Genomic DNA, 23,619 nt, shown 5'->3' with positions numbered 1-23,619 from the left:
TGGCATGTTCTAAGGATGATAGACCAGCTGCTGTGCATGCCTTCAGTCATTTTTCGCAGACATGCCATGGGTCATCTGAACAAAGCTCATGGACCACTGCTGGTCCACCGACCACAGCTGGGAAACCCTGGACTAGGTGATAAGTCATCATTACCCTTTGTGGCCACTTAATTTCCAGCAACAATTTATTATGGCAGCTGGACAGTAGGCCGGTAGGAAAACTGATCATAGGTTTTCTTGCAGTGGTCCCCAACATTCACCATTGCAATCTTGTTCATGAGTCTGCAGCGTACGGTTATCATCTCCAGCTTATTATGAAGTAGCATTTCTTTCATTTTGATTTTTAAAAAACAAATGTTTCACCTAGAAACTCTACCAGTTGGGGCATGTCTTTGGATATGCTGTACCTATGTAAAGGGCCTTAAAACAAGTGGGCCGACTAGAGGACAGTCCTCCACTTGAAAGGCTCTCAAAGGACAGTCATCTGTTTGAAGAAGTCCTCTATTTGAAGGGCTGTCCAGTCCAAATCCTGTTTAGAGATAAAGAACCGTAAGATAAGAAAGTAGGAAGCCTTGAAGTTGCCCATCAACAGTTAGTACCTGGACAGCAGACTGAGCAAGTACACCTGGCCCCAGTCTCTTCCACTATGATGAGGTGTACTTTACTTCTATTTAGATTGTAATTATTTATAAATTTGCACCTATAAATAGAAATTAACATATGTAAATTTTATGCAAATTCTTTGCAAATCTGTGCCCCTTTTTGTGGTGTATTTCTTCTTTTTTGGCAATGTGTGTGGCCAGATATTAAAAGCAGATTGCCTGGGATCTGAAGAACCATGTGACTACCTCACTGTATGCCGAAGGCAACCAAAAACTTAAGTTTCTCTAACAGTTCCTTCTCCCCTCAATGTCTTAAGGCAAACCTCTTTGAAACTGAGAAAAGTGTGATATTCAAAGGATATTTAATTCAAAGTAAAGAGGGCTTTTTTTAAAAAAAGAAAAGTTAAATCCATTGGCCATGCCCAAGCCCATGGGCGCACCTAAAGTACTTCTCTGGATCCCAGCCATACTATTTAAGTATTATTATAGCAGACTTCCCACTCCTTATCACCACCACATTCTTTTAAAAGCCACAGTTCTGCATATATTGAGGTCAGAAAGAATCTGGTAAGAGAGGGGGCAATGTAAAATAGCTACTTTGTAAATGTACATAAATACTACAAACTCCTTGGGTGGTGAGCAAAAGGCCATTAAAATGCAGCTGTAAATAAATTACAAGAACTTATACGTCGCCACGTGTCAGCTTTAAAAGAAAGATCTGTATCACAGCGAGCAACATGTTCTGAACAGGAAAGCCAAATTGCTAATTACTGTGGTATGTTTCTTTTTGGAGATGGCCTGATAAAACATTTGCTACAATTCTCCACAGAACATTATCCACATGAAGTAACAAATAAGTTAGGTGTCTGGTACAATTTTGCAACAAACTTCAAAGAGTCAGGTTTTGTTTTACGCTGCAATTGCTCTTAAAAGGCAAAGTCTGCTGCCAGTTCCCGTAGCATAATGTCACTGTTGTGCCTGACAAGAACGCTTACATCTTCTGTAAGCACCATACTTCTTGGCTTCACTCCGAGAGTTAAAATATATGAGGATTTTTCAAAGTTGTCTAGATTTAAACCATATATAGGTAAAGCAATTTCCTTCAGCACGTGTTTTATTGAAGTAAAAAACAGTACAGAAAATGATGTAGCCTAAGCATTTAATAATACTGTATTGATAACATTTAAATTAATTATTTTTTGTTTTGGCTGCAACGTGTTGCACTTGCAGTAGGAAGCTTGTTTTTCATATTTACAATCCATCTCACAGCTGATGGCCCTCAGCGTGGCTAACAACACACGTGCATATGTTGTTTTGTTAGCCACACTGATGGCCATCAGCTATGAGATGGATTGTAAATATGGATTGTTTTAAAACAGAGCAGCAAAATAAAATCACCAGCCTGATTAGTATTAGTAGGCAATATGTAGCAAAGAAATTCCAGTGACACACTTTTAATAACCAGCACACAGACCAATCGATCTCACTGTAATCGTTTGCCAGAAAATTTTTCCCAGTCTTAGGCCTGAAAACTTTTTTTAACACAACAGTTATCGAGAAACAAATCAAATAAGTCAGCCGTTCTCTGCTTCTACATTTCATTTTTTTCCCTCAGGCTAGCCCCCCTGCTAAGACATTCAATAATAGAAAGCAGTACAAGGTTTTGATGTCCCCCTGTTCCTTCCCACTGAGATTTATTCTTGTGTATTTGAAATCCAATCACGTACCCCCCACACTACATATAGAAAATGACCTTGAAAATGTCAGCTTGCTCATTTTGACTGAAGTCTAATCTCTTAGGTTATGGTGGGAGAGTTACAAAAAGTAGAGTTACTCTGGGAAATTATCATGACAAAAGAGGGGGAGAAAAACATCAATTCTATTAGTTTGGGAATAAAGACTTTCAAAAAGGTGGTTCTATGCAGTCATGTATTTTCCCTCCACTTTGGTAATTATACCTATGGAGAATTTGATATTACACAATAATGCCTAATGGCTTTTTGGTAAGTTCCTTCAAAATTCACACTGGATAATCATACATTTTAAATACTCAAGCATTAACTAGTTCAAACCCACTGAAGTCCTTGCAAATACAACGGTAGATTTAAAAGGGAAAAAAAGTATCTCCTGAGCAAATAATATGTAACTACCCAAAGAATTTCACTGATTGCAATGTGTTTAACTTAAACAGGAAATGATGTGACAAATTCCCATTATAACTGTGCTATATTTTGGCTTCCTTTGGGGGGGGACGTGCATGCATGTGTGCATGCATTTTTAAAAATTTAATTGCCAATTTCAGCTAGTATGTGCTATGACTCTGAAGTGTCCTAAATGAACTTGGTGGGAGGATGCTCTAGAAATAAAGTTGTCATTATGTATTTATACCACAGGATGTTGCTTTTGCAAATACGTTATAGAAAATGCACAAGGTAAAAATAATTTATATTCGCAAATACACGTGTCAGTCTGGAATTAGAATTTATACTTATACACCATCCTCCTACCAAGATTCTCAGAGCAGCACATGGGAGTTTCTCAGAAGTGTCCCATTGAGAAGACTTTGCAGTCTTATCCCATTTTATATGATAAGCATGTAAAAGTAGCATAACATATATAGGATTGGAGTGAGCTTTGTGCCTTCCACTTTGGACCAGTTCATAGCCACTAGTTCATCTTGCTAACATTGGCTCATCTGCTATTGAAATAGTTAAGTGATAGGCCTCTTGTTTCAAATCAGCAGAACGTTGCAGATTATTTTTTCTTCAACCAATTTTTAAAACTGTTCCTCTTCTATGCAGTATGCCCACCACAGTTTCAGAGCTCCAAATCCTATAAGGCTCTTCTGTTTGGATGTTACTGGGCAGAGGAAAAGCGAGAGAAGGACTTTACATGGGATGTTCTTTCCTGGTACAGCAAAAGAAAAGAGCCAGGGGGCCATTCAAATGAAATCTTGCAATATCTTTCCAAATAATTAGTTTGCTAAAACAGTATATTTAACTCCTCCCCATCTCTGTTTGGCTTTTGTTACACTTGCTTTCTCACCAAAGCAGCAGCAACAGCATGGAGTCCTCACTGTAAACCTGATGGTTTTGCCTACCTAGCATATTCCAGAACACAAAAGCACAAGGGTGAATGGTTTACTCAAAAGTAATATGCAAAGCTAGTGCAGACATCCAGCTTCCAACACACAGTGGAGAAATGAGGAACAGGCTGTAGGATGGTGATCCTTCCATTTCACTCTTCAATGGCCCCTTGCCTCCCTTAACAATTAGTTGGTCTTATGACTGTCCACTCTAACCATGGTTGAGAGCACTTCCAAACCCAGATTTAGATTTGAAAACCAGCTCTCTGAGCCACAGCCATAAACTATCGTTAATAATCGCAAGATGAAATGCTAAATCAATGCTATGGGGAGTAGTGGAAATTAGAGCACAACTTCGGGTAGCATACAAATCTGTGACCCACTCCTGATCACTAACAATGATTAACATTCAGGTGAAGTGACATCTGCACCGGTGTCCAATATAATGTTTTCAGAATTGATCCTATTCCTTTGTACCGTCTCATAGAGCCAGAGTGAATGTATCTGCGTTAGCTTCCACCGTTAGTTAGAAATAGTCCAATGATGTGGAAGAAGTGGGGAAATGCTAATGAAAATGGTTATAGACTGCAGTTCCAATCCCCAGATCTTCTAAGAGAGTCTTTCCCTCACCCCCCGCTTTAAGTAGGAAATACTGAAATTTCTGTTCTATTTTGGGGGATAGCTGTATTTCCCCCAAGTCTATACAATAATAACTTAAGAACATATTTGACTTCTTGGAGAGCATTGTTCAATTTCTGATAGTGGTATTTAAATCTAACATGGTAATAATACAGTGAATGATTAACGGTTAGAAGACTATCAAGAGATGAATAATGCAATAAGAGCTAAAGAAATGAAAAATTCAGGGTTTAAAGGATACAATATTTACTTTTAACATACCTTCAAAAATATTGTTTTCAACTCAGTTGGATCAGCTCTCTTGGTTAGAGCCACCTACAAGTAAATACAATTATATTAATATGCATAGTCTATACAAAGGGTGTCAAAATGTCATTTTTTAAAAAAAAAAGAGAATAATTCAAACAAAAGAATGAGAGATGGAAAATAAATGTTCCCCTCAAATAAATTAGTGGTTTATGTGAGAAATAAATAAATAAATACTCAACATTTGCACTATTATTATTATTATTTTGCTGAAATTGTTCCCCAGAACAATCTGACAAATCTTAAATAAGTGTGCTCTGACTCTACCCACACAGCACCACCAACCACAGTAACTGACTCCATTACTATAAACTGAATGTCCAATCCTGAGTGCTTGGGACATGCAATGGCACTTTAAAAAAAAGAGCCATTAGAATATAAACTATTTAATATTAAATACTCAGCAATTAAAAGCAGTCCTAACAAGAAGTCTTGCATTGGTTCCTGAAAAAACACTATGGCGTTGATTTGTCTGCAGAGACACAAGCTCCTTCGCTAAAAAGCAGCCATCAAGAATGACTCTTTACTCTCCTCTGCTGTTCAAAGCTGGGGCAGAAATGATATAAGGTTGAGGGCTGAAGATATTCCCAGATAGACTTAAGATCACAACTGGAAAATAAGGGTAGAGGTCATTTCTGATAATGGTGGTGGAGGGCTGGACCTGATGTTCCAACAGTTCCTCCCCATCCAAATAATATTCTAGTCATGAAGATTGCTACTGGCCTGGAATGTGTCGCAATTACACCTGTAGCAAAGTGCATCTGTCCATCTTCCTTCACCTCCTCATATCCCAAGCTTGACTTCCAGAGCTTGGAAAAAAAGGCAAAGCGTTATAGCAGTTGCAGCCTTCACAGTTCTCTCCCTTTTCTGACCCATGACTCTCAAGGACAGAAAAGCAAGAAAGCCAAGAGTGCAGCCTCCATAGCTATATGGAGCAAATGCACACAAACCCTTCAATAAGGCCTGGAGAAGAACTCATACAACCACAGCAGCACAGCTTAGTTATGCCGGAAGAACACAGCACTACGGCAGCTTCTGGCTTCTTATTCTCTATCTTCGTATTGAGGCCAGAAGAGTAAGAGAGGGGAAAAAGCTCAACTACATGCCAAGATCAGTGGTTGCCATAGCACATCGCCTCCTTTACTGGGGAAACTTAGCAATCACTCTTATGAATCTGGGGTGGGGAGGCAGTAGAAAATGGTATGTGAATTCCCAAATGCCCTCAAGAACTCTATGCATGCTTACTTGGAAGAAAGCCCCACTAAATTCAGTGGCATCTACTTCTAAGGCACCCCACCCCCACAATGTGCAGGAGTGTCTGCCCATACCATGCATCATAATGACATTCATGCGTCAACACATTTTGTCAGAGGTGGAAAATGCAGACTCAGCAGCTTTATCTGAGTTTTACAGTATCCTGTTTTTTGGTACAGGTAAATATAGGTTTGTGTATGTAAATGTGCATATCACTGTGTGGCACAGGCTCATATTCTGTGGAGAGCAGAGAAGTGACTTAGCAATGTTGAGAGTATAATAATAAATACACCATATGGTTTGCTGGTTTGGTTCTTCTCAATTTCACCACTAAGAAACTACTCCAGTTGCCTTGCTTCTTAATTTAAAGGAACAAGAACTAGATTCTTGGCTGCTACTATGTAAAAGCAGGAAAACCATTTGGGAAACTATAAATTATTGGTTTATTTTCTGAATGAAACCCTAAGTAAGGGTGGGGAACCAATGGTCCTCCAGATATTGCTGGACTCCAGCTCCCATCATCTCTGCCCATTGCCCATGCTGACTTGGGCTGATGGGAGTTGGAGTCCAACAACATCTGGAGGGCCACAGGCTTTCCACCCCTACCTTGTCCATTGTCTTTTGTTGATTCATAAGAGGTTTGTTCTTCCATCATTGCGCTCCCAAGAACTTCCCCGGCCTCTCTCTGGAGGAGAGATAAGGGAGCTAGCTGGGAGCTATATCTAAGCCAGGCTGCTCTGTGTTGGACTAGGACTTGGAAGACCAGGGTTCAAATCCCCACTCAGCAGTGAAGTTCACTAGGTGACCTTGGGCCAGTCACTGTCACTTAGCCTAACCTACCTCACAGGGTTGTTGTGAGGATACAGTCAGGAGGAGGGAAGGACCATGTTTGTACACCACCTTGAGTTCCTTGCAGGAGAGTTAGGATATAAATGTAATAAATAAATAAATAGAACTAGGCGTGCGAGCAAGCTTGATCCATCTACTTATTTATTTTTGTCTGTTACTACACAAGTACTGAACAAAATAAAATGTACATCTATATTATTTCTTTGTATTATTGGTTTGATTTTTGGTCTTATTTGAATTTATATATTTCAAAACAAATCTTTGTGTGTGCCAATGTTTGCATTTTGATAATAAGCTGATTGTTGTGAATTGCTTGGGACAAAATTCAGTGTGAGAAAGTGGCATATAAATAAACTAAACTTAAACTTAATTCTAACAATACTGAGGTTTTTGTATCTAATGGGGGAGGGTCAAATCATAAGAGCATATGATACGTTATATTAAAAGCAGCCTTTTTACATTCAGACAACAGCCTCTATAAGATGGTTATTAACTTTGAATGATTTGGAGAAAAGAAACATTATCCTGTTTCCATAAACACATAATTAAAGATATATATTCTTTGTTGCCTATCATTATCTAAATGATAAACATCTGAACTGTCCTTCTGGGACTATGGTTGTAGAAACAATCGGGCACAGCATAAACCAAGAGTGCAGACATGTGAACATTTGCGTACATATACATAATGCAGATGAGCGCAACATAATCTCACAGGAAATGTGGGACCACAGAACATTATACAACTGAAACATCTCTTGTGGAAAAACATTCTAAATCAAGGTGTGTCCTCTCACTTTAGCCCGTGCCTCTCATTAGAACTACACACCACACAGCAAGGGACATTAATCCATTAGGAAGAAAGTGCACATTTTGAGATGGTAGCTATTTGGGGTTAATGATGTTTGGTAGTTTTCCTTCTAAAACTCACCAAAACTGCATGAGCAATTGTGGGGTAGATAGCCAGAAAATGTGTGTTATCCAAGTGCACATGCTGTCCTAAGTGTCATAATCTTGTGCTAAGACAGTTATTTGCTTGAGAGCCCATTCACAAGGCTTTGTGCTCTCTGTGGCAGACTAGACCTAAATTCAATGACTTTCACAGAAACGGTAAGTAATTTTTCCCCAGTACGAAAAGAGCTTGCCTCCCCACCTGTCACTCCATCACATAGAGAAAGACAACAATATTTTGGGAGTCGCCTAGCATTCAGCAAAACATTTCAGGATCAAACATCCCACCATACCAAATTTCTAAAAACACAATTGTGGAAGCTAGCAGAACAGAAAAGAAGAGTAGGGGGGAAATCCAGCATGAGGCAGCATGAGAAAAAGTAGTCAACAGCTTGGCCATGGATCCTGTGCACAAGTGATCTTAAATGGGAAAAAGCATGATTGATACCACTGAGACTTACTTCAAAGTAGACATGCACAGGACTGTGCTTTAAGTCACACTTGATTTCAGTAAATATCAAGATCACATAATTATGCCATGTAAGATACAGTATTAGATTCACAGTTCAACCACAGCACTCGCAACTAAATGGAAACAGCAACTGTAGCGCATCCATACGTTCACAATTAAGCAGTGTCAGCAATGCAGGTGCCCTGTTCTGGTAAATGCGCAAGCCCTCAAAGTGAAGAACAAAGCTTTGGAAGTGGCCAGCCTGCAGCATAAGTCCAACATAAGGCAGCAGCCTCCAGGTATCCTGATGGCTAGGCTGGGTGAAGCAAGGCGGGACCTGGGACAGCTCCTAATGTAGATTCCCAAGAGCAACAGAAATTAACAAAGACCTGAGCTTAACTGAACCAACTTCACCACCAACAGCACAAGATTCTAACCGTAGAGAGCTAGCTTTTATAGTATATTCCAGAACTGGTCTTGAAATTGCTTTGTACACAGTAGCTTGGGATATCTACTGCTGTTCTCTTTAGTATATTAGTTAAATATTCAGGATACTAAGCGTGGGGAATCCTTTGGCCCTCCGGGCGTTGCTGAACTACAACTCTCAACATCCCTGATGGGAGTTGTAGCTCAGCAACATCTGGAAGGGCAAAGATTCCACACTCTTGCTATTTACTAACAGTGAAGATATTATCACAGTGTGTCTCCTTATGTAGCCAAAATTGCACCATTCATACACAAGCAAGAGGTATCAGCAGGCTTTGAGCCCCAGGTTTGCAGGAGTACAACAAATCCTAAGGAGGGGTGGACTAAATGCTCAGTCCTTACTGAGCTGTGTTTAGTTTCCCCCTGCCCTGCCCCACCTCGCCCCTTAGGATTTGTTTTACTTCTGCAAACCTTGGGGCTCCTCAAAGCCTGCCCATATCTCTTGCTTGTATATGGATGGTGCTATTTTGGCTGCATAAGGAGACATGCCTGGAGAATGCTCAATGGGAATGGAATGCAAGTTGACTGTTGGGGGGAAGCTAGAAAGCTGGGGGGGGGGAAGGATAGAATGGAGTATCCTGGAAAAGAGCACGGCTGGCTGGCATGCTGAACAGGCACACACTTTTGTTGCAGGTGTCACTAACATTCCTAAACCTATGCTGTAATAACCATACAAACTCAGCGTGGTTATTAGACATAAGAACTTGAAAAAAGCTTATTTCATTCTGGAGAGTTTTCCAGAGGGTTTTAAAAAAAAGAAACAGATGTACAAAATGTGTCCTCATACACCCTGAATCCCCATTTTTATTTAGCCCTCCTCCCAAAAACCCCAGTACACCTGGTTGTCAGAATCCTCTTGTCCGATTAATGGCACTTGTGCTTTTCCAGCACTGTCAGAGTCCAAGTTAAGAACCTTGATTGTGGTATAAAATGATGATCTGATACAGCCAGGACAGCATATCACAAAAATACAACCAGGAGTTTGCAAGCAGATCATAAACAACTGTGTGCCATATTCCAAACTGTCTGAACACACAAACAGAGCAAAGAACAGAGAACAGTGCTGAAATCTGAAGACCAGAAAAGCAGCATCGGTCTTCTTTTTTTTTAAAGGGAGGGACTGGATCATCTGGCCTTCTTAATGGCTAACTGAACATTTCCCTTGATATACTGATATAATCAAATTCCAGTCCTTCAAATACAATGTAGTGCTCAAGTTCAAATACAGAGAACCTGACACACTACTAAGAGGACAGCAGATGATAACGACTACTGAAATGGCTAAAAGGAAAAAAGGAAAGGAAAAATGGATCAGCAGGCAGTGTATTCATTATGGGACAAAAGGAAAGCAATCCTAGTACAGATTATTGATTCTTTGTGCCAGAGGTAAGGTTTTTTTTAAAGGACTTCTGAGTTTATTCAGAATAGAGGCCAGAGGGAAAATCAGGACCCTATGCTATTAACTGGGCTTTCGGCAAGACTGGGAAGACAGTACGCCTAAGAACGTCTTCCTAGGTTTTATTATTATTATTATTATTATTATTATTATTATTATTAGATGTATATCCTGGCCTTCCTACAGCAGGAGCCCAGCCAGGGCAGCAAACAAAAGCACTAAAAACACTATAAAACATCATAAAAACAGACTTTAAAACACATTAAAACAAAACGTCTTTAAAAACATTTTTTTTAAGTTTTCAAGACATCTTTTTAAAAAAGGTTAAAAACATATTGTTTAAAAAAAGGTTTAAAACATATTAAAAAGAAATTCTAACACAGACACAGACTGGGATACGGTCTCAACTTAAAAGGCTTGTTGAAATAGGAAGGTCTTCAATAGGGGCAAAAAAGATAATAGAGATAGTGCCTGTCTAATATTCAAGGGGAGGGAATTCCACACTAAAGATTCATTACCTATATTGTACAGAATGAACCTCCTGATAAGATGGTATCTGCAGGAGGCCCTCACCTGCAGAGTGCAGTGATCGACTGGGTATATAAGGGATAAGACAGACTTTCAGGTATCCTGGTCCCAAACTGTATAGGGCTTTGTACACCAAAACTAGAACCTTGAACTTGACCCGGTAGCAAAAGGGCAGCCAGTGCAATTCTTTCAGCAGCAGGGTGACATGTCGGCAATACCCTGCCCTAGTGAGCAGTCTCGCTGCCGCATTTTGCACCAAAACCATCCTGGTTGGCCACTGTGAGAACAGGTGCTGGACTAGATGGGCCACTGGCCTGATCCAGCAGGCTCTTCTTATGTTCTTATGTTCTTACCAGCTGCAGCTTCCGGACCAACCTCAAGGGCAGCCCCACACAGAGCATATTACAGTAATCCAGCCTGGAGGTTACCAGTGCGTGGACAACAGAGGTCAGGCTATCTCAGTCCAGAAACGGTCGTAGCTGTGTTACATACCAAAGCTGGTAAAAGACACTCCAAGCCACTGAGGTCACCTGGGCCTCTAGAGACAAAGATGGATCCAGGAGCACCCCCAGTCTATGAACCTGCTCTTTCAGAGGGAGTAAAACCCCATCCAAAGCAGGCAACTGACCAATTATCTAAACTCAGGAACCACCAACCCAGAGCACTTCCGTCTTGCTAGCATTCAGACTCAGTTTATTAGCCCTCATCCAGCCCACCACTGAGTCCAGCCAGCGGCCAAGGGCTTGCATGGCCTCTCCCGATTCAGATGTTACGGAGAAATAGAGCTGGGTATCATCAGCGTACTGCTGACACCTTGCCCCAAATCTCCTGAGGACTGCTCCCAAGGGCTTCATATAGATGTTAAACAGCATGGGGGACAAGATGCTACCCTGTGGCACCCCACAGCACAACTGCCAGGGGGCTGAAAGACAATCACCCAATGCTATTCTCTGAAAACAACCTTGGAGATAGGATCGGAACCACTGTAAAACAGTGCCACCCATAAGCATCTCACCAAGTCAGCACAGAAGGATACCATGGTCAATGGTATCAAAAGCTGCTGAGAGATCAAGTAAGAGTAACAGGGTTGCACTTCCCCTGTCCTTCTCCTGATAAAGGTCATCCATCAGGGTGACCAAGGCTGATTCAGTCCCATAACCAGGCCTGAATCCAGACTGCAATGGGTCAAGATAATCTGTTTCATCCAAGAGTACTTGCAACTGCTGCACCACAACCCTCTCAATCACTTTCCCTAAGAAGGAGGTATTTGCGACCGGTCGGTAATTGTTGCAAACCAATGGGTCCAGGGTGGGCTTTTTCAGGAGTGGTCAAATCACCGCCTCTTTCAAAGCGGCTGGAACCACTCCCTCCCGCAATGATGCATTGACCACACCCTGGATCCACTCGGTCCACCCCCCTTGGCAAGCTTTAATTAGCCAAGAAAGGCAAAGGTTGAGAGGACATGTTGCTGGCCACATCATCACAAGCACCTTGTCTATGTCATCAGGCCACATCAACTGAAACCGTTCCCAAGAAGATGCAGCAGACATTGCACTGGACACCTCACTGGGGTCTATAGTAGATGTGAATGGGGCATCAAAACACAGTGGGCCTCCAAAGGTGTTGCTGAATGCTGGAATGTATTTCAATGTCAACATACAATATCATCACTACTGTACCTAGATAAAATATTTTCTGCTTTAAAAAACTGTATATAAGGAAAGATGTTAGATATTTCAACACAGCTGCATTTTTTATAAAACCTACGCTGGCTACTTCCCTCCCATTAAATCACAGACTCCGAAAAACATATTTGCAAGCTGTTTTTCCACATACACCAAATAATTAGTATATTTACATATCCTCAGGCAGCAGCACTAAGGCAGGAGAGGGAGATGAAACAAAAGCCAAAAGGAACAGTAGCAAAATATATATATATATATCTGCCAGCATCTTGCAGGCAACATCAGGAAGTCAAACTAAATCTGAATCCCAAGTCTCAAGTCCCATAACTGAGCTGCACACAGCCCCTGAGGCATTGATAAGCCACCTGCCTAATTCAGGAGAGTTGTCAAACATGTGGCAGGCCAAAATACATGGCTGGTGGGCTCCTTTCAGCTTGGTGGGTTACAAGGCATGCAAGCTTGGGACATGGGTCACCTCTAACGTTTTCTTCTATCTGCCATGTACAAAGACCAGGAGTAGCTAGATGTTTTCGGATTACAGCTCCCTTCAGCTCCATCCACAGTCGTCAACGCTCAGGGATGATGGGAGCTGTAGTCCACAACATTTAGGAGTGCACCAGGTTGGCTATGCATGACATAGACTTTTACTTCATTAGTTAAGCATTGATCTTCATAGCGCTTACAGAATCAATGTACCTGGGGCTTTACAAAGTTTCACAAGAATACAAGACAGGTCCCTGCCCCTCAAGCAGCTTGCAATCTAAATGCTAACAAACTGGAAGGCAATGGATAGGAGGGGAAGAAACCTTTCATAAGGTTTTATTTCTCAGTATAGCGCTAAGGAGCAATCTTATCATTAGAATATCCAGTACAGTACTCAAATTAAAAACAAAAACAAAAACCATGCATAAAACCCAAGGAAACAGCTTATATAAAATCCAAGGAAATAGCAGAAAGACCTGCCTGGCAGCTTTTAAACAAAACTGGAAGCCTTGCCATCCATCTATCTTTTCAAGTCATGTCTTTCTCCTCCCACACACCTTCCACTATGACTGCAGCATAACAACATGGGCATCCATCATCTTTCTACATCTGTTATTTCCTGTACTTGAAGAAAATGGAAGTTTAACCTTCAAATGCTGAACTGATGAAACACATTAGGTAGAGTCTGCCTCCCACTCTGCTGCTCTCGTTGGGAAGCATACCAACAAAGCAGTAAGAGAGAGAGAATCTGCTTCTCACTCACTAGGCTTCTGGAAACATATGCTGGTGCTCCTAAGTTTCTCATATTACAGGGCAAGCAGTGCTTATGCCTATTGTTGCCAGTGGCCATTATATCCTCCTAGACACTCGAAGGATACAAAGAACTGCAAACGTCTAGGAGCAGGAATTGTGTTCAAGTCTGTCCAAATGCTTTTAAAACTATGTTGGGAAATTTTGGATTCACACATATTTCTTGTTCAGTAGTTTTTACCAGCAACATTGAATTGGAATACACACTGCCCATTTAACAAAAAATGGCTAATTTCACATCTCCTTTACAAAACAGCAGCTCAGTGAACCAACAGAACAGCATACAATCAGAATTAGGGTAGAGACACACTTGTGGTTGTGCTGGCTTCAGTGCGCCTCCAGCTCTGCTTTCTGAAGTCAACGCTAGTCAAACTCCACTCCTTTTTACGCCAAACCTGGGGAAATGCAGCTTCAGTGTATTTTCCCGTGAAATCAGCTTGAAGCTGAAATCCAAAATGTTTGGTAGATCAACTCATTTCCACTATGAGGTGTGTCCAATGAAAACACTTTGCTGTAGGTTAGGCAGAGACACTGATTGGCCCAATGATTTGCTGTGGGCGGTCCTAAAGGTCTGAGATCAGCAGCAGGGAAGGGAAGTGTATACAGAATTGGGCAAATGCGTTTTTAATGCACTTTAAACCAAAGCCAGAGAAAACAGTCTGGCTGCTTTGAAGCAGCTAGTGTGTCTGCAGCCTTAGATGCAATCAGCTGTCCCTTTGGGAACTGACCGGCTCTATTTAGCTCCTTTTTGTTAAGATTGCCACTATTTTATTAAAAGCGCCTGAGAAGCTCTTTTGATAGCTCCACGATAAATGGAAAATTGCTATAGACTTTGCATTCTTCTGCAACTTCAAAAGCAGCACAGATAATATAACATTGCCATATGCCTTAATTCCATAATTTAACATTTGTCTTCATTGCATTTCCACGTCATGAGAGTTCTAGTTAAAAAGTGGGTGTCATACTGCTAGTCCTACAGTGCATGCTTATTTATAAAAGTATTGTTTAGATTGCCTTTCAACCCAAAAAAGGGCCCGCAAGATGGTTAATAAGCATATATATATATATATATATATATATATATATATATATATATATATATATATATATTTGTTGTTGTTGTTGTTATTTATTAATTTATTACCCGAAGGTCCCCAAGTGACTTACACAAATAAAACACACAATAAAAACATAACAATAAACAACAAAACAATAGCAATACCACCTCCACACAGCCACAGGAAAGTTTGGCAGCATATTAAAAACAAAACATCATCATAATCTATCGGATCCCTGGGAGAAAAGGTACGGCTTTACCTGGTGCGAAAAAGATGTCAATGACGGTGCTAGGTGGACCTCATTGGGGAGTATATTCCACAGATGGGAAGCCACAACTGAAAAGACTCTCTCCCTTGTCATCAATTTTATAGGTCTGGTTTTTAGTAAGCATGTTGTTTTACTGTTTTGTTAGGTAGACTAGTGTGTGTGTATACTTGCAAAATAACACAATTAAAACTTCAACAGTTTTTATTTATAAAAACATGTTAGGCAAAGACTTTCTATTCCTCATGGCATTTGCCAATTGTTAGGGCTTTAAAAAAGAGAGTTTTTTCTTAGCTTCTCACACAGCATGTGTTTTACTGTATTTACTTTTCTGGAATGAGACCTTGGAGATCACTGTCAGTCAGTCAGAATAGACCATGCTACGTTAGATGCACAAATATAGTTTGTAAACGGTGCTGAATGCAGAGACCTATATTCCCTCACAATTACAATTCTCAGAGTGGTTAAACAGTCAATCCTTCTTCCCAGGGAACTCTGGGAATTGTAGCTGTGTGAGAGGAATGTAGCTCTGTGATAGCAACTCTCAACACCCTTAACAAACTACAATTTCCAGGATTCTTTGGGGGAAGCCACGACTGTTTAAAGTGGTATGATACTAAATGCACAGTGCAGATGGACTGAACTGGCATAAGCAGCTTCCTTTGTTCTATATAGTTTCTACGAAGCCAATCATTACCCAGAAATAACCAAATATCTGAAAGAAGATTCATGAAGAGGTATGTTCATTTCCATAACAAACAGTAAAACAGCATGCTTACTAAGAAGCAGATCTATATGAATTTCAAGAATTCCTAGCAAGATGGGACAAACTCAAAAAGATGGGACTAACCTACCTATTAAGAAATTGTATAATAGCACTTATGGATGACTCAAGACTTGTAATACATATATACGCTTCCTTTCCAAACAACTTCATATGGAATTAATCCTGATGAAACCACACTTTCCTCCACATAAAGTTTAAGATCAGGGTGCAGAAATATATTTTGAATAATTACAAAGTATGTAATAATATTTGAATGTTAGTCCTCTAAATTGTTTCACTGTAAACTAGAGCCATTTAGAATAAGAAGCAAACAAGCTTAGTGGAAAAACTTCAAGCACTTCCTAATCTACAGTGCAATCGCAGAAACCTGATGAATAAGGGATGGATAAAAGTACAGAACAGAAGGAAATGCTACTATTGTTCATGGCTAACAGCATGGCAGGCACTGACTGAAAAGACAATCATTGAAAAACACTGTGCCTGTGTAGTCTTCCCCAACGAGGAGCCCTCCAAATGTTTTGGACTACAACTCCCATTACCCCTGACCGTTTGCCATCTGACTGATGGGAACTGGGAGTCCAAAATATCTGAAGAATATGAGGTTAGGAAAGGTTCCCTTGGTGGAAAGTGCTTTTGCTCATAATCCATTTTTTGCCAATCCCAGCTACCTACTGCAGCTCCCCACACCTTATCCTATATTGTTCTAGAGGGTCTCCCAACCCTCACCAACAGCTTTTCAGGGGGTCTTAAAAAGTGGGTAGAAGGGACCAGTAAAAATTGGGTAACTCACCTCACACAAGCGGAAAAGATTTCTGCTAAAGATACAACCCAATGAATTTGTCCAACTTGTCATGATTAGGTCTTAATGTCATTGCAATTTAATTGTGCGTATCACCATAATGATGTAAGCTGAGTAAAATATGCAGGAGATGAGGTTATTTACCTCAAAAGCTTGCTACACTAATTTGTTAGCAAGACTGTCTTATTTGTGGAACCCTCGTCATGAATAAGCAAATGGTGGAGCCGAGCTGGTAAAATCCTATAAAGTGACCCACCTAATAAGCTGTGTGCCAGGAACTATGTAAAAATAACTGACAGGTAAATGCATTTTGTTTCAGTGTTATATTTTCTTTTTTGACTGAGCACAGAAGTTAACTTTTAAAGATTGTATTTATAATCAGATCTGTCTGTTCTCGTCTGTTCAAACACTACAGCCCAGTAGCTCAGTATGTGAGTGGGTACAAATCCATGTGTATGCATGAATCCATTTCTCAGATCTTGAAAAAAAGGAACAAAAGGCATCTGCATAATGGAAACAGATATCACCTTCAAGTAATGGTATTATCGTGTACTATAAATAGCAAAGGGGGAAAGTCTCAAAGTCAAGAATCTCTTTAGAAGTAAAAGGCAAAATGAACATCAGTATGGTAACACTCTGGCTCATACAAGCTACAGGAAAATAAAATAAGGAGTTCCTTTAAGGAAGCCTCTCTGATTTTGCAAATACACCACTGGCAAATTATATGTATACCATAAAAATTTATAGAGGTACACTTTTGTCAGCCCCAGCCAGCATGACCAAAAGCCAGGGATGATGGGAGTTGTAGTCCAACAATATCTGAAGAACCATGGGTTCCCCATTTGCAGTCCTACTGAAAGACTTGAAACCCAGCTTCTTGAAAATCAGTGAGAGTTTTGCTATTGGCCTCAGTAGGATGTGAATTGCATCCAAGGGTAACAACTGTACGCTGTTGTGCATGTGAACTGGGAGCTCTCAAGACCAGGAAGGCTAAAACAGCTTTGTAGCTATCCATTATAGAAAGCAAGTGGTATTTAAACTGGCTTTTGTGACCAATGCTCCAAGATCTCCAAATGAGGACCTTCTCCTTCTTCCATCTGTAAGACAGATGCATTATGCTCCAGCCCTGCTATAACTTCCAGGAAGGAAGGAAGTCTGGTACCAACATTATATTCTTTTCGGCACTAGGTTAAGATAATTTTGTTTCGTTTTGTCCAGGCCTTGCATTGATATGTACGCCACTCTGGAATCCATGTTAAAAATATTCTAAATAAATAAACAGATAGTGTCCCACATTCAAATGATGCTTCAATCAGCCTTGTATTTAAGCACTCACCTGGTAGCCATAGGCAACAAGGAAATCTGTACAGATAAGTGAGCAGGTTGGCAGTGGCACAGAAGCAACTTATTGTTCTATCCCTCCTCTGTGCCCAGTACAGAAACCAAATGGGCTGCCTGAGGGCAGGACATTTCCACAATAATATCCCTAAGTAGGAAAGGTTCCGGAAACGAGAACTGAATTGTGTTTTATTAACACCAGTTGGCTGGGGGGGGGGGGCAGAAAAGAAGCATTTTTTTCCTCTGTTTATAAGAGCAAATAGCCCAAAATTACAGAATTCAAGAAATAGGCACTTTATTAGTATAAAGGTAAACATAAAATGTAAGTATAATCCTATATACTAACAGTGAGTGGAATCGGACTAAGTTCTGCTTAGAGTAGACCCGTTAAAATTAATGGAACAAAGTTATTTATGTTCATTAATTTAAATGGGTCTAATCTGAGTAGTACTAATATTGAATACAATCCAGTGAACCTTCTTCTCTGACTGTGAATGCTTTTGTAACCAAAACAGCACCATTCAGACTGATGCATGAGGGTGAAATATTAGCAGACATTGTTGAATCAAAATATAAAAATATTGGGGGGGGGCATAAAGGAAAAAAAACTCAAAAATAGTCCAATGAGGACTGAGCACACTCACTAACCACATAATGTTGAGTGTCTATTTAGAAGAGGACGGAGGCAAAAAACTGGACAATGAAATGGATTGTCATGGAAAAGGCGTAGCTGGCTGGAACCCTGAACAGGAGCACTCCACACAGCAACTTTTTGTTGCAAGCTCCACAAATAAAAAGCAGGAGCCAACCATTCAGCAGGCTAGCTGAGATCAGCAGGCAAAATTCAGGCTCCTGCTTCTTTGGTCTGCCTTATCCACAGCTTGCAAGGTCCCAAAGGTAGCTTCCCTGTCTTAATTCCTTTCTGTCAGCAGGATAAAGTCCCAGTGAATCCTCAATCCCTTTGTGTGCTTTTCTTCAACTTTATGCCGCTTCTCTTTCTTTGGCCCTTTCCCTCCTAAACCTATACTATCTGCCCAGGATGGGTGTCTCTCAATGTTTTCCTCAACAGCATCCTATCTCCATGACCCCTTTCAAATCTAATTTACCCTGCAGGCTGGACATTCCCTCGGTGCTGCTTCAGGCTCTGGTTTCTCAGCTCATTTCTAGGTCAGGCTGCTAACTTCTGAACTGTATTTATTTCTTTAGTAGCAATGTGATCTGCAGCAATTAATGGGTGATCAAGTTTGTGTCTTCACACCATGAAAATCTTTACCTGCTGATTTCTGCACAGCAACTTTTCTGTTAACACACACACTCCTCTCTCTCTCTCTCCCTCTCTCTCTCCCTAAAGCTTCTAGGATTGCCTATACTCCATATTTCAACAGCTCTCTTCCCACCCCACAGAACTCTTCATAATCCCGCAATTTGCCTCATAAAAGCTAAGCAGTTTGCAAACATTCTGTTGCCAAGTTTAGACTTCGGCTGTGTGAATACCTGCAACCATTCTGTACCACAGCAGTTCAAGCCAAAGCTATTCCTGCCAAGGCATTTCTAGTGTCAGAATCTCAAAAGGTTCTACAGCTCATGCAAAATATTGGAACTAATGTATAATCAGAAACTGAACAAGACAACACAGATTATATGTAGTCATATTCCCGAGAATGCTCATTGTAATCCTAATATTTAGCAGTAGTTCTGTTGGATTCTCATGGGGGGGGGGAATGAACTAGCCTTGTAGTATACGGGCATCAAACTACCAATAATGGTCACAAGTAAATACCATTGTTATTAAGTTTATATTTGGAACAAGAAAATTCATTTAATTTCAACATGGGACTAATTCACAATCACTAAAAGAAGCCTTCTATATAAACTGACACACCATGGCAGATTGCATTATTAAAAAGTGAAGTGACAGGCAGGCTGACTTAGTGTCACTGACAAAGGACTACTTTAATGGAAAAGTGAAAATTATTCAAAATTCAGTACATCTCAGTTGTGAAAATCTAATCGAATTTAGATTGCGCAATGTGCTGGGACTAGGCAAGTAATTCCTACTTAAGGGAATCATTTCAAATGGCTTTCAGACACTCTGCTATGTTTGAATGAGGTCTTAGAGATGACAGGCATTTTACAATCACAGATTTTTCATTAAAGTGTGAAACAAAACAAAAGAAACCTGACAGTCCATAAGGTCACTGTAGCTGGATCAAGAATGCTGTGGTTCAGAAACAGGTGGCAATGTATAACCTGTACATTTTTTAAAAAAAGAGACATATTATTTGAACAAGGAGTAGGTAGGTCATGATGTACAGACAATTCTTTGGGTGTAATGCATTAGAATGACAACGGTGACTGCCAATTGTTGAACAATGACAACAGCTAAAAGGTTACTCCCATCCTCATAAATTAGACAGCTGAAATGGAGAAAACTTGGGGTGGGGGAAACAGGAGTGGATTTTTATGTGAAAGGATTGTAACCTCCATTCTGACACTGAAAACCAAATATTATGGAGAGGAAGAGACTATAACTGAGGGCACATTCACACCATACATTTAAAGGACTATTTAAGCACTTTTAACAGTAATGACTTCCCCCAAAGAATCCTGGGAACTGTAGTTTTTCAGGATGCAGACAGCTGTTAAGAGAACCCTATTACCCTCACAGGGTTACAATTCCCAGCGTTCCCTGGGAAAAGGGATTGCTTGTAAAACCACTCTGAGGCTGTGCTTGTGGGCACACTAGTCTGTTCAAAAGCAGTGAGAATGGTTTTGCTTGCTGCGTTTTGAAGTGACTCTGCCCTAGGCTGGACATTGTTGACTTCAGATCTTTCAGGACCGCACACAGCAAAATGTTGGGGCAATCACTATTTCTCCCTGAGCCTACAGCAAAGTGTTTCCACTGGCCACACCTCAAAGGCAAACGGTTTGATCTACCAATCAGCTGTGAAATCTGTCTGAAGCTGAATTTACAAAAAAAATGCACATGAACTGATCCAACCAGGTTTTAGAGTAAAAAGGGGCAGAGTTTGACTAGCGTTGTGTGTCCCGTTTTCAGAAACCAGTGGTGGAGACGCACTGGAATCAACACAACAGTGTGTCTCTACCCTGTGAAGTGAATAGGGGTCTCCTAACAACTTTCAGCACTCTTAACAAACTACTGTTCCCAGGATTCTTTGGGGGAAGCCATGACTTTTGTACATGTATGGTGTGGATGTGGCCTCAGTGTCAGAGCACTTGCTTTGCATTCAGAAAGTTCCAGCTTCAGACCCTGACATCATCAGTTAAAAGAATTGGATAGCAGGGGATAGGAAAGACCTTCCTTTGCCTAAAACCCTGGAGAGCTGCTGCCAGTCAGAGCAGACAATATTGGGCTAGACAGGCAAATAGTCTGACCTGGTGTATATAGCAGTTTCTTGTATGCAAGGAATGTTTCTTACCAACGTCCTAGCCAAGAGCAGGGGGTGGGGAGTTGTCCAGTGTACATTAAGAACATAAATGCTATGTTCTCTATTGCCTTTGAAAGCTGAAGTTGACTGGAAATCAGCAAACTGACCTTACAACGATCAAGAATGAACAAAATCTCACACTTTTTTGGGGGGGGGAGGAATGCGTTGAGCTGGCATGACTGACAAGGAAAATGGGGGGAGAGCTCAAAAATGAACTAGAATTAAGGCAGCCCTGTTTTCTGTCAGACAAACAAGTATAGTTCATTAACTACTTCAAGAACTCATCCTAATTTAAATCTTTGTACAAGGTGTGTAATTGCATTAATAGCCATGAGCACAAAACCAGCCAAAGTTAAGTGCACTTGATTTCAAAATGGGAGAGTAAAAGCTCTCTCAGTGAAGCTCGCTCTGGCTATAAGAATAAGAGCATGTTGGACATAATCCTGAAATAACCAAGCATTATCAATGTAGCTTGGGATAATATTTTTAAGACTTCAAGTCCCATTGATTTCAGGAAGACTAGGAGCCAATTAAAGTGGTCAGAAGTAGCATAATACATTCCCAGGGGGATTCTGCCACACTAAAATGCAGATAAGAGATGGCTTGTTTGCATGTTTCTATATATATATCTTGAGGAAAGAAGGGGGGGTCCCTAGACTACCTTTCTCTCTAATATACTCACTCTTCTTATTCAGGGAATTTATTGATGTGTGAGAATGTTTAGACCTTGCAGTAAGGAGTTGTGAACGCATAGACCAGTGGTTCTCAAACCTTTTTGGTTCGCGGCACACTGTATTTATTTATTTATTTATTTAATTTATATATGTAAAATATAAAAATTTTCTGGCGCACTTCGTGTGCAAAATTAAAAATATATTAATATATTTTAAACTATGAATAAAAATAAACTATAGAAAACTATCACTTACTCTATACAAATGGGTTTCTTCTCATTTTTAAAATATACTTTCATAATATTTGAGGCACACCTAGCCACCCCTTAGGGCGCACCAGTGTGCCTGGGCGCACCGTTTGAGAATCACCGGCATAGACCCTTGTATGTTCCCAAACCACTTCACATAAAGTGATCTCCTGTATGGATACCATGTGGGATATCTATTAGTGTATACAGTCACATGTGAGGAATGTACCTGTGCTCAGAAATTATAGCGAAATATAATTCTTCACAAGTGTGTGTGTGTGTGTGTGTGTGTGTGTGTGTGTGTGTGTGTGTGTGTGTGAGAGAGAGAGAGAGAGTGAGTGAGTGAGTGAGTGAGAGAGAGAGAGAGAGAGAGAGAGATTCTAGTTGAATTTAAAAGGGGTTAGACAAAGGCTATCAGTGGTTACTAGCCATGATGGCTAATTGCTGGGAATCACAATTGGGGAGAGTGCTATTGCATTCATGTCCTGCTCGTGGGCTTTCCATAACCATCTGGTCAGACACTGTGTGAACAAAATGCTAGACTAGATGAGTCTTTGGTCTGATCCAGCAGGGCTCTTCTTATGTTCTTATATCACACTAAGTGATATTCACATTGGAAGTTGTCAAGTATGGAAGTTTAATAAAATTATCCTCACAGATTGGTGCTGATGATGGAAAAATGGACTTCAACTGATTAGATGTTACATCAGTACGTTGCCAACTGTGAAACTAAGGAAGTTAAATCAAACTATAAAATTTGGTTAATCAAAAGTCAGCGCCATCTGCACTATACATTTAGAGCAGTATCATATCACTTTAAATAGATCTGGCTTCCCCCAAAGAATACTGGGAACTGTAACTTGTTGTTTGGTGCTGAGAGTTGTTAGGAGTCCCCTATTTTCCTCACAGAGCTACAACATGCTGAGTGGTTAAACAGTCAATCCCTCTTCTCAGAGAACTCTGGAACTGTAGCCCTGTGAGGGGAATAGGGATCTCCTAACAACTCTCAGCATCCTTAATGAACTACCCAGGAATCTTTGACTGTTTAAAGTGGTATAACACTGATTCAAATGTATAGTCCAGATGGGACCGTACTCTATCACCCAAATCAGATCACACTTTTAACATGTAAATAAGCCGAGCAATGACATGCTAAGGGGACACTACCAAAATATCAGCAACACCACATGTTTTCGGCTGCTGTCAAAGAAGGCCACATATGAGGCAACATAAGGAGACCATATAAGGTGATAGATTTTGAGTGCTATTAGGGAAGCAAAGAAGGAAACAAGACAGATCTGACCCATGGGCTGTAATCCACCAGGGAAAAAAATCCTGGTAGATTATATCCCGTGCTACTAAATTTGTGGATGGGAATTGCTATTTGGATTTTCTGTCTCATGTCATGAGAACTTTTCAGGCTGGACTCTTGGGCAAAGTCTTTTGAACATTTACTCACAATAAACAGAGGAGTCT

The 23,619-nt window shown here is 40.5% G+C and overlaps 1 protein-coding gene across 7 annotated transcripts in view; it reads right to left on the bottom strand.

The window, feature by feature from the left end:
* SLC25A13 (solute carrier family 25 member 13) overlaps positions 1-23,619 on the bottom strand; it is a 155,656-nt gene that overhangs the window by 114,368 nt on the left and 17,669 nt on the right. For all 7 annotated transcript variants that reach the window (XM_061587746.1, XM_061587750.1, XM_061587751.1 and 4 more), the window contains one exon: positions 4,588-4,641. In XM_061587746.1, the coding sequence (XP_061443730.1) occupies positions 4,588-4,641 (54 nt within the window). The remainder of the gene's footprint in view (positions 1-4,587; positions 4,642-23,619) is intronic.

This window comes from Rhineura floridana, chromosome 10, assembly GCF_030035675.1.
Source record: "Rhineura floridana isolate rRhiFlo1 chromosome 10, rRhiFlo1.hap2, whole genome shotgun sequence".
Classification (NCBI taxonomy): Eukaryota; Metazoa; Chordata; class Lepidosauria; order Squamata; family Rhineuridae; genus Rhineura; species Rhineura floridana.
The sequence above is the reverse complement of the archived record's forward strand: the minus strand, read 5'-3'. Positions and strand labels throughout refer to the sequence as shown.